This window comes from Aedes albopictus, chromosome 3 (assembly GCF_035046485.1).
Source record: "Aedes albopictus strain Foshan chromosome 3, AalbF5, whole genome shotgun sequence".
Classification (NCBI taxonomy): Eukaryota; Metazoa; Arthropoda; class Insecta; order Diptera; family Culicidae; genus Aedes; species Aedes albopictus.
Genome location: NC_085138.1, coordinates 146,530,120 through 146,547,986, shown reverse-complemented (window position 1 = coordinate 146,547,986; position 17,867 = coordinate 146,530,120). Strand labels below are relative to the sequence as shown.

General features: G+C 36.0%; 1 protein-coding gene across 6 annotated transcripts in view; it reads right to left on the bottom strand.

Moving 5' to 3' along the window:
- The window catches only part of LOC109426220 (annexin B9), a 53,977-nt gene that overhangs the window by 6,546 nt on the left and 29,564 nt on the right, over positions 1-17,867 (bottom strand). For 3 of the 6 annotated variants that reach the window (XM_062859370.1, XM_062859368.1, XM_062859369.1), the window contains exons 3-5: positions 14,170-14,652; positions 13,879-14,104; positions 13,632-13,813 (exon numbers count right to left, since the gene is read on the bottom strand). In XM_062859370.1, coding sequence (XP_062715354.1) covers positions 13,632-13,813; positions 13,879-14,104; positions 14,170-14,652 — 891 coding nt within the window. Of the gene's footprint in view, positions 1-2,252; positions 2,415-2,693; positions 3,209-13,631; positions 13,814-13,878; positions 14,105-14,169; positions 14,653-17,867 lie in introns of those variants that run through there. The other 3 variants (XM_062859366.1, XM_062859367.1, XM_062859371.1) reach the window with 2 other exon arrangements.

Below are 17,867 nucleotides of genomic sequence, written 5' to 3'. Positions count from 1 at the left end.
TCCAGTAGTTTTTGTTCTAGTGTTTCTCGGGAATTTACTTCTGGAATTGTACATGAATGTTGTTAGTATCCAATCTACGAAGTATACCGTAACTACGCTAGCGCTAGTGTTTCTCGGGAATCTACTTCTGGAATATCACAAGCATTACTTTTAAAATTTCATGCGGTGGAAATTACTTCATAGGATTTCTTACGGATTTTGAGACTTATTCCAGGAAATTACTCGGAAAATTGTCCAAAAGTTCGTCTATCAGTTTCTACAAAAGTAACTTCATGAATTCCTCCAAGAGTTCCTTCTGCAAGTTCTGGAACTCCTTTAGAAGTACACTTTTTTGGAGATTCATTCTGAAGATGCATAGAAAACTTCTCCACTTCTTTGGGAATCCTTCCACAAGTTAAGCTCGAAATTCCTACTAAAAAAATCTCCAGAATGGGACCCCACAACACCTATTCCCTTTCAAGTTCTTATGGGAATTCCTCCTGGAGTTCTTTTTGTAACTGCTCCAGATATTTTGGAAATTATTTTTGTAATCAGTAAAAAGTATCTAGAATTCCTCCAGGAGTTCCATTCCATTCTCCCGGGGTTGCTTGCACTTTACATAATGATGACATGCGAGTTTATACGGGATTTTCTTCAGGAGTTTCCATCGAGGTTCCTCCTGGAGTTCTTCCAGGTATTATTTTTAAAGTTTCCTATGGAAAACTTCTCAAGCAGTTCTTCGGAGAATCTTTCAGGAGTTTCGTCAGCAGTTCCTGCAAAAGTTCCTACGAAAATTTCAACAGGAATTGCTTTGGTGAATTTTCGAAAATTTTCTTTTTAGTTTTTTTCCAAATATTCGGTTAAATCAATAATCCACCAAAAGTTTTTTCGGAAGTTCCTCGAGCAATGAATTCGGTAATTCCTTGATGAGGTCCTTCGACAGCTGAGTTATTACGAGAATTCTACAAGAAGTTCCTTAAGTTTTTCAGTAGGTACAGCGGAAATTTTTTCCTAGAGTTTTTACGGAGTTCCTATGGAAAATTCACTAGGATTTCTTACGGTTTTTGAAACTTATTTCAAGAAATTATCAGAAAATCTTCCAGATGTGCCTCCAGCACAAGTTACACAAGTTCGGAAATTCCTCCAATAAATCCTTCTTGAATTTCTGGCAGAGTTCCCTGCGGAACTCTTTTAGAATAACTCTTAAAGATTCATAGAAAACTCCTCCAGAAGTTCCTTGGGATATTTTCCCAGCATTATTTTCGGAAATCCTTCCATTAGTTAATCCGAAAATACCTGCTAAAATTTCTCCAGGATTTAGGGACTCCATAACACATATTTCCCTGAAGGGCTCATGAAAATTTCTCCAGGAGTTGTTTTAGTAGCTTCTCCAGAAATTATTTTGGAAATTCTTTCTGGAGTTAGTCAACAAATATCGGGAATTCCTGCAGCAGTTTAATTGGAAATTTCCCAAGGAGTTCGTCGTAAAGTCCTTGAGGTATTTTTTCGCGATTGTCCCCCGGGGTTCTTTCGAAAATTCTTCGACAGTTCGTCCAAAAGTTCCTACAAAATATTCTTACAGGGTTTTCATCAGAGTCAGAAATACCCAAACCGATTTCAATGAAAGTTTTTCTGTATGTGACAATATGTACGACGAAAGGTCAAAACGTGACAAAATGAAAGAATGGGTTTCTGTAAAAGAATAAAGAACCCACTATTTGCTTAGACTACTCGTTTTAGACGTTTTGTCCCTTTCGGCGTTTTGGCATTCGACGTTCAGTCTTTCGAGGTTTTGTCACCCAAGCGAAATATAGAAATTTTAAAGTGTTTGATGATAATTAGATCGGTTCGTATGAGATATTTTGGAAAAGTATTTTTGTGCTTCTGTCAAAAAATGTTGCTAACAAAATTTAAAAAAGAGAAAGCTAAATTATATAGAAAAATGCTATAGAAATAATATAGAATGAAAAAGAACGAATATACGTCAATGGTTAGCTTAAATGCAAAATAAAGTTGATTAAAAAATATTTATAATAAAAAGTAATTGCATATATTTATTTGCCATTTGTTTATAATATAGTCAATGATATAAACTTATTGAAATTCATAAAAAAAACTGTAATAATAAAATAATACAAATTTTGAAAATTAGTATACTTTCGAAATGCCAAATATGTTTCAGATTTTGTATACTTGTAAACATACTAATTTGATATGTGCACTTTATGCAAACATGTTTGAAATATGGTATATTTTTTCGAGTACACTATCTGTCGAGTACACGCCTATAACTAGCATCATTCATGCTGAACAATCGAATAGCAGGCATAAATCTCAAATAGTGGAATTCAGATTGGTCAGGGTTATGAATGTTTCACCCCCTAATAAGCTGCCATATGGTACAAAAGTTCTGCGTTGTCGCCTCCGAGGTCCTCCTGTGGTGGTGTGGCACAGATAGAGAGAATAAATAGAACAAATGCAACAAGTTTTCAAAAAAAAATAACATTTCGAGAGTGCTCAGAGGTTTGATAGTAAATAAATATATGTTGATTTTTTCCTAAAGTGGTGCTACTGAAAGCCAACCACTATCTACTACTGTTGCTGTAAGAAGATTAATCACAAAGATCGGATGAATGTGAAATATTAGCCACGATACGTGAAAAGCGATGAATTTGGGGGTTAGATGATGAATGGAATTGGAAACCAAAGCATAATTTGTTTTTTTTTTTAATATACTGTTTTATTATCTTTAATCAATAACAAAATATAGACGAAAAATTCCACTTAAATGTGGTCACGAAAACAGTTTTTAAAATCTTAGTTTTGCTTACTCAGTAAGTCGTTTTGTGATCGGGTGAAATGTGTATGTAGAAAAATATATAAGTATTTTGCTTAAATATCTAGATATGGGTTGAAAACAGTACGTAAAGGCATAACAACTAGTGAGAGTCTACTTGGGGACACTGTTATGGGTGTGTTGCAAATGGAGGGACATTTATCATATTATTGTAGGCTTTTGTTTTTTTTTCAGATCATTGCAAATAATAAGCGAAACAACGAAAAGTGCAACATCCATTTAAACAAATGTGTGTTGTTTTGTTGTTGTTCTTTGATGTAAGTCACGTCGTTCGAGGTTGTTGTTGTCGTTGTTATCGGTCACATTTCTCTCGTTTTACACATATCCAGCGATGGCCAATAAAGCACGCTTGTAATCGCCCGATGTGTCACCCTGGAAAGAAGTGTTTTTGTGTAACAACCAATGTTTCTTGTATTTACAAAATAATAAGGAAGGGAGAACGAGAACAGCTATCTAAATGCAAATCTACACCATGAAACCAGAACAGCACATTTTCTAAGCAGCCTAACGAAATTCATTGTTTCAAAATATACAATCAATGGTTTGCAATTTGTGTTTGGCATAAATTCATAACGATCTTATTCAGAGAAATCCCGAGAGGCAATCCAAGAGAAATGTCGCAAAACTTTGGAGGAAACCCCTGCTGAAATCTCGCAAAAAAATCCGAGAGAAACTGTTGGCTAGCTACTCTCAGAAATCGAAAAGAACTCGCGCAAACATCTAGGAAAAAAAATGTATTTATTCAAAGGAGAACTTGAGGAGAAAATTCTGTGAGAAACTTCAAAAGAATTTAAAAGAGGAATTACCGTAAAAATGCACGGAGGTATCCCGGAAGAATTTAATGAAAAATTATGCATAAAATTCCGAAATCTTAAGACATTCAAGTTCAGTATTAGAATGGAATTAGAATGGAATCCTGATGTTTTTTCTTGATTTTTTTAAGGGTTTAGAAGTCATTTAATTTTTTAAATAAAACTTGGAATAATTCAGCGATTTGGTAGAATTTATCAAATGATATTTCAGTAATATTTTTTGAAAGTATAGACTCTTTATAAAATTTAGGCTATTTAATTAATTATGAGCTTTCAAAATTCCCCCCGGGAAAAACTCAGTTTTCTAATCATGGAATTTTATTTTGTCTTATGAGTGTTCGATTGCACGATGACAGTCAGTAAAAGATGCACGCTATGTCTGAACTAGCAGATTATAAAAAAATGAATGTACATCGGGTTTCTTTCCACAGAATAGCAGAATTCGTGCTATATTATCATGCAGAAACTTTTGAAATATGTCATCGGGGAAATTTGGTTTTTTTCATCTTTTTAGCCGTTTTTCATACAAATTTGCGTGAAATTCACATTTTCAATCAATTTCTCTCCCATGCAAAATGTATGGAAAAATTTTCACCGATAAAATATTTTAAAACCTTTTGCAAATAAAAATATAGCTTGATTACTGATGTTTGGTGGAAAGAAACCCGATGTACATTCAATTTTTATAATCTTCTGGTTCAGATATAGCGTGAGATGCTCTTCGGTTATCACAATGATAGATGTGGATTGGTGAGCTCGTTCCACATTATGACTGGGAAGGATAAGGAGTGTATCGGAAATTAACTATAAACGTTCAATATGCTCTATCTCGAAGCACGGTTGGTCTGTTTATTCCGGTTCTTCTATGAAATCTTCACAATATATTGCGCAGTTCCCACCCAACTGGACCCCTTTCGCAGTTATTATAAGTGCGGGATCGTGAATAAAACTGCGATTTTGCATCGAATCGTTTCGGTGTCTTCTGCGCACTTATTCAGCACTTTGTGATGCATAAGTGCGCAGAAGACACCGACACAATTCGAAGCAAAATCGCAGTTTTATTCACGATCCCGTACTTATACTAACTGCGAAAGGGGTCCAGTGGGGTGGGAAATGCGCAATAGTTAAGTTTAGAACAGCTTGAAGAAATTTGGAAAATATTTAGTATTATTGAAAATATGGTTCTATGAGTACACCACACAAAATGACAGTCTGTACAAAATTCAATATTTTTAAATTTTTTTAACGTTTAAAGTTTTAACTTTTGTAGCGAAAAAAAATGTGTACGGGGAAAAATCTGGAAAATAATGATAATTACTAGCAGTTATGTACACATAACATATCACTCAATACCGACTTTTAATATTCTTATTTTGGATAGAAAAACCTCCAACATGTAGAAAATGCTCTATCCCAAAAAAAACACCTACTTTTTGGTTGAACTTTGACGCTCTGTTTTAAATATCTTCAGAAAAAATGTGAATTTTAAACTTTCCCTATTTTTTATTTGCGTAATCGTTCTTCGAAGACGCATAAAAAAAGAGTTCCTCAAAAAATGGCCTTTTTTTCATTTCCAAGAATAGCGCTAAACTGCGGAGGGTATTTTTTTGATAAAAATAATTTTCCTATATCATGAACATTCTGGAAAAGAATATATTTGTGTAAAAATAAGAGAAAAAATTGAATATTTTCCCACAGTTTTTGCAATTTAAAATTTTGAGGAGGTGTCCAAAATTTTAAAAACATATGTGTAATCTTTGAGATAAAAGTCCAAGTTAAATGATATTTTTTTTGAAAATCGAAAATGCCATTCTTTATTAAAAAGATTTCTATAGTATCTACAAAAATAAAGTTATGTTTATTTCGAATAGATTATTTTTTAGGCAGTTATGAACTTTTATAGTTAATTTCCGATACAGTCCTTATTGATTTCATAAAAAAAGGCAGATATAAAGGTAATCTTGGTCCCTTAGGAGTGTCACCCTTCCCTTCCCTGATGACCGTCGTAAGAGCATGGCTGAGGCTAATTTCTTAAGAAATTTGTGAAAGTCTTGGAAAAACTAGAAGACACCCGGCATGTTGATTGATTGGCAAATTAAGAGATAAAATTGTGGAAAACATCGTGCTCTGATGGGATTTGAACCCACCCACTACTCCATAGTCGCTAGACCGGCGCTTTAACCAACTAAGCCCTGTGGCTAGAGAGCGATTCTGTGGAATAGAATGCTCACACTATAAACACTACTCTTTTCACAATTCCATCTTAGCTTAGATGGCAACCTCTCAACACGCTCGCGATGAAAGACTTCCAGAGATTTGTTTTTTCCAATGGAATACGTGAAGGCATTTAGAATATTATATCGTAAAGACTTTTTGGTAGGGTTTCTGGAGATATTCCTGGAAGAATACACTCAAACTTTTGCCGTAATCCTGGAAGACAAAGTTTGACAATGCTTCTTTTTGAGAATAATTTTAGAAGAATTTAAAATTTCTGGAAGGATTTCTTGCGAAGCCTATTAAGAAATCGCTGGGAGGTCTTGGATGTAGGGTTTTTCTAAAGATATTTTTGGAGAAAGAATTTTAGAAGATTTCTTTTGGTAAAACCTGTTAAAATGTTAAAATGATGATTGTTTTAGATAAATGACCCAAGTTTGTAGGCAGAAGAGTATAATATGGCGAAATAGGGATGATTCAGAATCGACCGGACGCTTACATAAGGCTGAACTTAAAAGCCTGAAGGTATACGAACTTCAAAAGTCATCCCGGTTAGAAGTCAAGTAATAATATGAATTCGATTGAATTATGATCTTACAAGAGCTAAATATGATGATGATGATGCCCCAAGAGTAAATTTTAGATGTTGTGTTCACTAATTTAATCTTTAATATCAATTAAATCAATATAACTTTTTGATCGCCTTATCGAAGTATGATACTTTAAGCTTTTTTTACCTTTACTCGAGGTTGTATCATTTAAGTCTTTTGATATTTTCAGTCATTAAAGTTTCGGCCTTATGTATCAGGGTATCCACTACTTGGGAAAACCTGGACAACCTGGAATTATCACCAATTTCATTGAACCTGCATCTGCAAACATCTTGGAAGTTTTTGGGAATCAGTTGGATTTTTTTTGTTGATCTACCTCGAGATGAGTTTCTGGCCAAAGCTTTGGAGAAGACCGAGCCTCTCAAGACCTATTAGCTTTTATTTAAAAAAAATGTTAGATCTCTTTGAAAAAAAAAATCATGGCTGATCCTCCAGAAGCCAGAAAATTCTAAAAAAATCTCAATGATTGTAGGTGGAATTTCCCGATTTTCATTTTCAATTTTTTAAGGGATTTCCAAAGAGTATTTAAAAAATACAACCATATTTCTAAAAAATAGTTTTTTGACAAAAGCAAAAGTTTTTTCTAATGAATTTTCAGTGGAGAAATAAATAGACAACATTTCGTTCGTTCGTCTGGAGGAAATACGACGGTAATAATCTACCAGAGCACAGCCTTCTTGCAGTTTATAGTAATTGCGGTCTACAGGAGACACTAGACGACAGAAGAAGCGGAACCGGTTAGCGCAGCTGGCTGTTTCCGCTCAATTTTCCAACGTGTTCTTAGCCGAAAACATTCCGTACCGCGTGTCCATGACGCACATTTAATACTGGCAGAGGTGAAGGTGAAGGAATCCCTAGACGAAATCCTGGATAAATTACCCTAGAAATTACATTACCAAACCTCACAGGAACTCCTGAAGGCGTTCCTAGAGTAATTTCTGAGAAAAATTCCTAGAACAACCATTGAAGTAGTTCATTTTAAAATCTCTGAAGAAATCCCTGTTGGGATTCCATTTTCGATTCCTTTAGAAATCCACAGAGGAATTCCTGAAAAAAGTTCAGGGGAATATCTGGAGGAATCCTAGCAGAAGTGGTCTGAAAAATTCTAGCATGAGTTCAAGCAGAACTCCCAGCAAGAATTTCTAGAAAAATCTTTGCAGGAGTTCCGTCAGAAATCACAATAGAAACTCCTGACGCAATACCAAGAGTTATTCTTGTTGGAATATCAAGAGCAAATACGAGAAGAATCCCAAGAGGAACACCATGGAACTCCATGGAATCATATTGGGAAAACTATAGAGGAATCTTGGAAAAGTTCCCCAAAGGGACTCGTGGATAGATTGTTTGAGTAATTTGTGGAAGCAATCATAATTTTTTTGTAAGGATGCCTCGGAAAAATTCTTGGATAAATCACTGGTAGAATTTCTGGAGGAATCTGTTACCAGTTTTATTTCTCTGTAGCATTTGGATTTTTGCTTGTGAATATTTTCCATCCGGATAACAGGGCCTTAGGGTGGCCCACACTTATATAAAAAACAAAAATTTCGAAAAATGTCAAGTCTTACCCCCTAAATCAGTTGTTTTGGACTCTCAGAAGCTACGTTCAAAATTTGAGCAAAATCGGTTGAGCCTAAGGGAGCGCTCAAAACGCTCGAAGTTTGTATGGGAAAACTTGGCCAAATGTATGCAGAAATTTTAAGTTTTCGAATTTTGCCGCTAGGTGGCGCAGTAAGCGTTCAATAAATAAACCCTTTGGTATTATTGTAGGGGACTATATGCCAAAGAACTTTGTCGAAGACCGCAAAGTGATCCGACGGCTGTGAAAAAAGTTATACCCTAGGCAAAGTGAGGAAAAGTATTGAGATTTCATTATTGATATTATTCCTTTGCATGTATTGGAAAAATAACAAGTTTATCCTCACTTTTCCTAGGGTATAACTTTCTTCGCAGATGTTGGATCACTTTGCGGTCTTCGATAAAGTTGTTTGGCATATAGTCACCTACAATAATACCAAAGGATTTGATTATTGAACGCTTACAGTACCACCTAGCGGCACAATTCGAAAACCTAAAATTTCTGCATACATTTGGCCAAGTTTTCCCATACAAACTTCAAGCGTTTTGAGCGCCCCCTTAGGCTCAACCGATTTTGCTCAAATTTTGAACGTAGCTTCTGGGAGTCCAAAAAAAAACTGATTCAGGAGGTAAGACTTGGCATTTTTCGAAATTTTTGTTTTTCATATAAGTGCGGGCCACCGTACAGGGCATATTAATATTTTGTGTTGTGCTGTGTCAATTTTTGATGTCTCTTATTTGTACATTTGTAAGGTTCTGTGTATCGTGTTATGTTAATCCTTTGCAATATTTTTTGTAATAAATCCTAAAAGGAAATTCTGAAACAGAACCTAAGAAAATCCTTAATAAATCAACGGAGTAGTTCAGAAATTTCTGAATACATCTCTAGAGAAGTTTCTGCAGAAACTTGTGGACATACCACAGAAAGAATGTTTGGAAAAATGGTAATATGGGATTGTTTTAATTATCATCTGAAGAATTCCTGGAGAAACACCATCAGAAATCCATGGAGGAATCGTAACAAGAATTTCTGAAGGAATCCTACCAGAAATTCCTGAAGGGCTTCCAGTAGGAATTCTTGAAGAAATCCTGGAATCTTGAAAAAATAAACCTGCTGGAAATTGTTGAAAGGATTTTTGCAGAGATTTTTCTGAAAGATTTCCAGCAGCAACTGCTGAAGCAATCCCAGCAGGAAATCTACCGCATAAGCCTTATCATAAATTCCTGGAACAATTCCAGTAAGTATTCCTTAAAACATCTCTGAAAAGAAGAAGCAAATTTTTCATTTCTTCATATTGGGATGACTTCAACCCCAGCGTCACATGTTTTGGAATGTCTAACTTATAAGCACATGAACACAACAGACAAGGTTTAATGTTTATTCTGCACCGGAGATATATAAAAAAAATCTTTCAGCAGTTTGAAACACTATGGGTAAGGTTGAATAGGGTTACACGGAGACAAATTTCGTTCGTTTGAAACAAAAATATTTATGTTTATTCGGTAAACTGATAAAATATTTAAAACTAAAATATTAATTTTTAAAACAAACTCAATTACATATTGATTTCTACAATACCCATTGAAGAGCCCCCCGTTCCGCCGTCGAGAAAATAAACAAAACTCTCAAGTTCCAAAATCACCAAACAAGGTTTCCTCTTGCAAAAAAGGCAAGTTTCACCAAAAGTTTCCACGAAATCCCATTGATTTCGGGAGCGTATGTTATCTACATGATGTTGGCATTGAAAGTGCCACGCGGGAAATGGATTTTCCTAGAGAAGGAAATGATTTTGTAAATTTAATTGGAAAACAAATATTTCCGTAGGGCCGACCTGCCACAAAAAAAAATACATTTGTTTCTAACATAACCTGTCAAAAGATACATGTTTGTTTCAAAAACGGATTGAATTTGCTTCAAATGTGACGTTCGATTTGCTCCAAACAGTTTTATTTTTGTTGCCAGAACAAATTGACAATTTATTTGAGTTTACCTGAAATATTTTTGATTTTACCATGCTTTTTTCTGCGTGTAGGGCACGTCAGGTGCAAAAGGAGCATAACTAGCACATTTCACATTAAAAAAAAAGTCAACCATTTTCAAAATTCTAAAATTCAGCTAGAATTTTCTAGTAATTTCTTCATGAATGTCTACAAAGAACATCCTACCAATTCTTCTACTCTCTCTATACTATGAGAATGTTTCTGTATTCAAAAAATAATTACATGGAGATGTGTGATCATTTATACTTTGAATTGTTTTTAAAATCAAACTTATTTAAATCTTGAATTACATTACACTGTTCGACAAAAAAAAACTTTTGCCGTGATCAGAGACCCCATTAGTAGGGCATAAAAGCGCATGGAAAATGTAGAAAAATGCCATTTTCAAATCTGTTGGAGCACCCCTAGAAACTTTTTGAGATGAGTTTGAATTTTATTCATTTTTGAAGGTTTGACACGAGCTTTAGAAATCATCATAAATACTTTTGAAATACAATATCTTTGAAATGCAATTTTGTGCACCGCTGAAATTTTTACAGATCTGAGAAGTAACTTTGATAAATAACTAGCCAAAATTTCAGCCTATTACGACATTCCATTTCATTGATACATATCCGGAAATAATCAAATATGACTTAAATAATACAAATCCTTGAAGTTTTCTCTTAATTCAATCACAAAAAGCAAGCCTCTATCCTTATCTAATCATAACAAAATATCTATTTTACTTTGATTTGACTTTGAAATTCTACACTTATGATCTAAATAATTGAATTCAAATTTCCGAGAAGAAAATCCGGTCGATTTTTTCAAATTAATAACGTGGTAAGCCTGTGTAAAAATAAAAATAAAATCTAATACATTTATATTTTGCGATCAGTACAAATAGAAACGTTTTCAGTGTTTTCGTGGGTTGTCTATATTCACTTAATGTTTCGAAGAACCTCCTAGCCATACCAAGGTGGTGAAATTGATAACTTTATTGAATAAAACAAACCTATACAATGAATTGAAGCTGGCATTGCGCAGAAAACATGGTTTAAGTTCACGACTGTTCAAAACAATACAACCCTAAAAAAATGCAAGCCAAAAATGAGAACATACTCCATTTACTATTAGTAATCGTTGTTTTCATCACATTTTAGTTAGTTTCACAATACAGAATGTGTATATTGTGGCATTACCATTGAAGACACTTTTATGAAATTAATTGAATTTGTCATGTAGTAAAATATCTCCAATCTTTATTTCAAGCTCAATAATGTCCCCCACGATTGTAAAATTGCTTTATAAGTTGCGGCATAGGGTCTGGAACCATTTGGGCAGGATCACCTATTTTGGACACTTGTGTCTATGACTCAGTCAATTTAGAACCGATTGACTTGATTTTTGAGACATGATCAGATACGCATAGTATGTGCAACAATTCAAGCCAATCGGTTTGGAATTGACTGAGTTATAGCAGCATGTGCCCAAAATAGGTGCTCCTGCCTAAATGGTCCTAGACCCTATTTGTTAATATAGTGTTAAATACTATCTATCCACCAGAGGCACTAAGTCGAGTTAATATAATTTATTTAGTCCAAAAAGTACAAATTTGTTTCAATGCAGAGGTCGTTGGAATTTGAATATATTTTCCGCATCGAATTTAAATTTTAAGAATATGGAACTGCTTGATATCCACCAGGTCAAGCAATCTGGAACTGTTACTTGCATGTGCATACCAAATCATTGAAAAGTATTCTCATCCATACATGGATAGATGAATATTTAAATTTGGGTACGATTCGAAATTCGATCAAAACAAAATACTTCCTTGAATTAAGTGGACGAAGTGTATTTTGCCTAAATTGTGATCCTAATCCATCGCATTCAAAATCGCAGTTTATTGGTATTTAAACATGATTATGAAAGTAACATTTGATGTCAAATGTTACAATAAACTTTGTTAATTTCCATAAGCGACAAAAAAGTTTTTGAAACTGCCATTAGAACATTAAATTTATTTGGAAAAGTTTTTCCTTAAAACACTCATGCTGACCTCAATGAATCAATCTTACTTTCTTCCTGTGGATCCTTTGTAATCATATCTTTAAATTTCTTATATAGCTTTCCAGAATCATACTTAGTTAATCAAGATGTTTGAAATACAATTTTCATCTTCTTCAGTCAGAGACTGAAAAATACATTAACACTAGAAAACGGTCGTCACATCTAGCGACCTAGTGGAGAACTTGTAAAAGAAACGTTTTCTCCTACTGGAGCGGAAATCCATCCAATATTCCGCGACGTTCGAAGTAACATAACGCATAAAAGTTTTTTTTAATGGATATGAATATGGACGTGCTTTATGTGATTAGTTTTAAAAAAACCTAAAAGATTTTCATTATATAAGTCAGAGTTAAGCCTTCGCGGATATGCATCAATGAAACGGAATGTCGTAATAGGTTAAAATTCTGACTAGTTATTAATCAAAGTTGCTTCTCAGATCTGTGAAAATTTCAGCGGTGTACAAAACTGAATTTCAAAGATATTGTATTTCAAATGAGTTTATAATGATTTCTAAGGCTCTTTTCGAACCTTAAAAAATGAATAAAATTCAAACTCATCTCAAAAAGTTTCTAGGGGTGCTCCAACAGATTTGAAAATGGCATTTTTCTACATGTTCCATGCGCTTTTATGCCCTACTAATGGGGTCTCTGATCACGGCAAAAGTTTTTTTTTGTCGAACAGTGTTATATACAATTTAAAAAACCTAAATTCTGAAAAAAACATTTTTGCTCACGTATAAGTACCATGTGTAATAAGACTTCTGTGATTTCAGCCTTATGTGTTTCAGCCTTTTGTAGGTAATCCGAATCGATATAGATAGATGAAAAATAATTTATTTAGTGGTTCAAATCGGTATCCAATGCAATATTGCTAATCGTTGTATTGCGGCATTTACACCTAAATGTGTCTAAATTTTAGACTCGTTATTGTCAGTCATATCCCTAATAGTTTCATGCAGTGAGTCAATACATTTGCCACACTGCAATGTGCAATAGCATTCGCTAATTATGCATGTATTCTGCATTTTCAGTGATCCTGGGCAATTGAAACCAGGATTGAAGTTGATGTTTATGTTTTTATTTGTTACATAAATTGTTAGAACAGACAACTGTGCCAGATAAAGAAAGGTCTTTTCAGTCTAGCCGCAAAATGCAATGGGTCAAAGACTTGGTGCGAAATTTTATCCCCTGGTTCAACTCTTAAAGCTCCTCGTGTGGTCGTTTCAATACCCAAATCTCAAGAGCTCAACGTTATCATTCACATAATCAACTGTTCGGCATGCCTTGTAGCTATGAGTGTCGAGAAAAAAGTGATAGTGTAGTGTAATGTTTGTTGTGAATAGATAACAGATAAAATTATGGTGAAATAAAGACATTTGGCCATCTGCGACAGTGACGGTGTGATGTGTGCGGTGAAGTGTGGTGAAGACTAGGTATTTAGGACAGGATTAGATACCGAATACGGTGCAACCAGCCGCACAGATTTCTGCCGGTGGCGCGCCGAGAAAGCAAGAGATAACGCAATATTTACCTTGATCCACGACTCGAGAGACTTGCCGTACATTTCCTGGAACGCCTCCTTGATATCTCCGAGGTCGATTTCCGAGCGGCTAACGATAATACGGATCAACGTCTTGTCGTTGGTACCGAGCCCGGCCATCGAGTGGTGGAGACGCTTGGCAAAGTACTGAACCTTCGATCGGACGCAACGCACTGTGGGAAAGAGGTTGATGCATATTTATAATGAGACACTTCAAAAGTGCTAAGCACACACTTACCAATGGCCTTGAAACCTTCCTCGATGGCGCCGCTGAATTCGCGCTTGATGGCGTCCTCAACCGAGTGTCCAGCCATGTTTTCGTACGCTTCGAACACGGCCCGCAGCTGCTGGTACGATCTGGTGACCAGGATCTGGTTGAAGATCGACTCGTCGGTTCCCCACTGGCCTTCGCCAGCTTCAAACAGAGCCTGGGCATCAGCGGCAGCTGCTCCCTCATCGACGCCCTGGATGAGAGGAAAAATTGGAATAAGTTATTCGTCGAAATTTTGTCTTACAATTTCAAACTTACGGTGTTCTCATCGCGATTGCCCTGCACCAACGAGACGCACAGTCGCTTGAAGGCACCACTGGTGTCACCCTTCAGGTCCGATTCCAACGAAACTCCGTACAGCTGTTCGTAGAATTCGGCGATCGTCTTGATGCCATAGTTCGACAACGTGCACAGGATTTCAATGATAGCTTCCTCATCGGTACCGATACCCGAGATGGCATCGTGCAACTCCTTGGCGTAGAACTGTGGCAGGGGGGTCATCAGCGCCAGAATAACGTCCTCGAACTTGCCGCCCAACTCCGACTTCAGGTCCGAGATCAGATCCTTACCGTAGGCGGTCTTGAATGCCTGGGCAATTTCCAAACGCTGAACAATACCACGACGGGCCAGGACTTCGATGATAGCCTTCTCATCGGTTCCGAAGCCCTTCATGGCCTTGCGGAGCGTGGCGGCATCCTCGTTGGCATCGAAGGGATCCGCCGGGTAGACGGTTGGGGTGCACTACAATCAACATTTACTCATTAATAACCAACGCATGACTTGACAAGTTCAACAACTTTAATCATACAAAAAATGTAGGTCGTCATCCTTGGGTTTTCCCTTTCCATCTACTGCCCTATTCTGACTCACCGGAACTATGATATACTCATCCTCTTCTGGCTCTTCCCGCTCATACTCTTCGTCCGAGTCCGATATGTTCCCTATCGAGTCAAACTTGTCGTACAGGTAAATCCTAGAACCGGTGTGCCTGGGTCCTCGCAAAAGCCCGCGAGTCCTCTGCACCAATTCCTCGCATGAATTATTCAGCACCTTCGAGTGGGAGTGGATTGAGCGCAAATTAATTTTAACGTTACCGCCCGTTCCCATAGCTGTCGTTAACTACTTTCCCGAATCAAAACCCCCAAACTTCCATGCAGCTGTGGTGTTGTTCTGGTGACGGCATTCTCCAACTACGTTAGAACTATCACTGAATTCGACCGCGCGTGAGTCCTACCGGGACATCAGCTGTGGCGCGGCCGATGAAAGACAGTGGTAATGATCGATGATAGACCAATCATAGTCGTAATCAAAACTCTATATTTCCATATCGAATGTACCTCTTTGCTAACCTTCGAACCTGCGCCGCCGAGGGTATTGTATTGTGTGGGCGTTGTAGTAGGTGTGAACTGTGTAACGACAGCCTTACCTACCTAGTCCTTCACAGTTAGAGCTACCGACTGATGTATGGCAGTGCCCATGATTATGCATGGTGGAATGAGGTGTGGCAGCTTCTGGTATGGAAAAAAATGGTGATGCCAATCAATACACCTGTGCGATTGTATTTTGACTTCGTTCCTACCGGTAATAATTCAGTTTTATTAGTTCACGTGGAGCTATGAGCTATGTAGTTCAAATGTATGTGCTTATAGTCAACACTACACAATAGAACATTGACTTTGAATACAATACTAAATCATTAAAAATGTATTTTCGAAGGCTATTACATTAGGTTGGAATGTAGTCTCAAATAAGTTGTTCATTCTGAGTTACCTATAAGGGAAATTACGCCTTCAGTAAACTTTCAATGCATCATGTACTAGTGCATTATCGTATATCAAAATAGGACCTCACAACATTTACCCCTTTGGCCATAATGGGTCAAGAAACTGATGGCTGTAGTTCCCATTTTCCTGAACGTGGTTTTGTAGAAAGTTATAAGGAGTTGATAACGCTAGTTTAACTGGGGTAATACCCCAAAATGCCCATGACTGCACCAGGCTGTATTTGGGCGTGTACGGAATTTCATAGCATTTGGTGTTAAAATGCAAAGTTCTCAAACTTGAATCGCCGCTCGAATGGTCCAACTACCCACTTCATGGAGCTCCATCAGCAATATCCCCAGGCGTTCCTTAGGAACCATCAGGAACACTTAGCCCATAATTTCCAAGTGGGTGTACAGTGCAGTTATATAGAGCAATCCACCAATTGTTAAACTTTCATCGAACATTCGTTGAATTTGAGTGAAATTGATCACTTTCCACTGTTTTTGGCTTCTATTTTTTTTTAAATTGTTATCGATATGGTCAAACTAAATGCTTTAAAACAAGTACCTCCATGGTTTTCATCAGTCAACGAGGTTGAAACTGTTACTGCAAATCATTTTATTGCAATAAATATCATTTAAAATAAAAAATCAGAAATTTCAGTTTCGGGTGAAATTAACCACCCTACAATGCGAAAAGCTATGCAAAACTTTTTCAAGTTTAGTAAATTTTTAATTATTTTAGTTTAAAGATTGATACATAAATCCATTGAAAACGCCTGAAAATATGCAATATTCTTACTAAACATATCATTACCTTTACAGTACTTCAGGAAAATTACAATGCATAAATTTCAATATTACTAGAAATTTTTATGAGAAAATCGAGTTTAACGAATACTTGGCAGCTATAAACATCCATTCAAATATTTATTTCAGGTGCAATACAGTTACGCTAACAACAATTTGAAAGTGTCTTTGAAGTTCGCCTAACACGCTGTTTCGGAAAATATTGAATTAATTCTAAAAGGGATACCAGGCGCCTTTCAGAGCTCGTCTTAGATGGAACACACTCAGCGAGGTGACGAAACTGAGGCCATGAAGGTATCCCTTTTAAGGTTAAATACAGAAATATGTGGCTTATTGGCAGTTAAATATGTAAACTCATTATTCAATAACCCTTGAGCCAGATGATGGTCATTTTCTATAAATTTTTGAAAGTTTAACCCCTTCCCGCCCACGACTTCTTTTAAAGTTTTGAATGCCAATAAATGCTTCGAATAAAAAGTGCTCGAACAAAAGTTATTAAAAATCGCTTCAATTTATCGAAATCGTAAAAACAGTTTTTAATTGTTTATCAAGAGTTTCACTATTGAACCAATAATTACAGTGTACAAGTACTCTAATAAGCTTATAACATCTTCCCAAACGCTTTTATAACATATTGAAGTGAACTGGTTTAGGTCGGATTCGCCAAAAAGTGGTGGTGTTCCACAGACACCATGAGCGTTAAAGGGTGAAAGCTTTAATTTTAACAAATAAAAAATGGCCCTCACGTCGATCAATGTCACCCACTGATCGATTTCACCCGAAATCACGGTACTTCCTTGCTCTTTGAGTAGACAATGACCGATAAAGCCCTAAATTTTAAACTAGATAAATGTTCAACATCCCAACATGGCCGCCACTCTCTTTTGCACCTTCTCGCGCTGTTGAGCGCATAAATCTCACAAACAACTGAACCAGCGCACCGCATTTTCTTATTTAAGGATTATGACAAATGAGCAGCAACAAAATATAAACTATTCTACTCTAAAAAGATTATAGACTGTTTCAGATTATAAATACACTTTGTTTATTAAATGAAAAGAACTATTCTGATGATGATGATTTCTACCAACTTTTTTCAGAATACAGCATATTGTGCTCCCCTTTTTGCATTTCTTTTCAATTGTCATGTTATTTTGAAGAACAGTCTCGTTCTCTAACAATTAACTTCATACTCTAAATTTGAAATTTGCACAAAGGTGTTTTTGAATAATTTCAACATTATTTATCACTAAATACCAAAAATTATCTAACTTTTTATCATATTCGCTTTTTAAACAAGTTGTCTAAGAAATGCCTTCATCAAAACCTGGTGAAAACCGATAAAGGCATTTCGAGAAATGTTTTTCTGACATCAAGTTTCTTA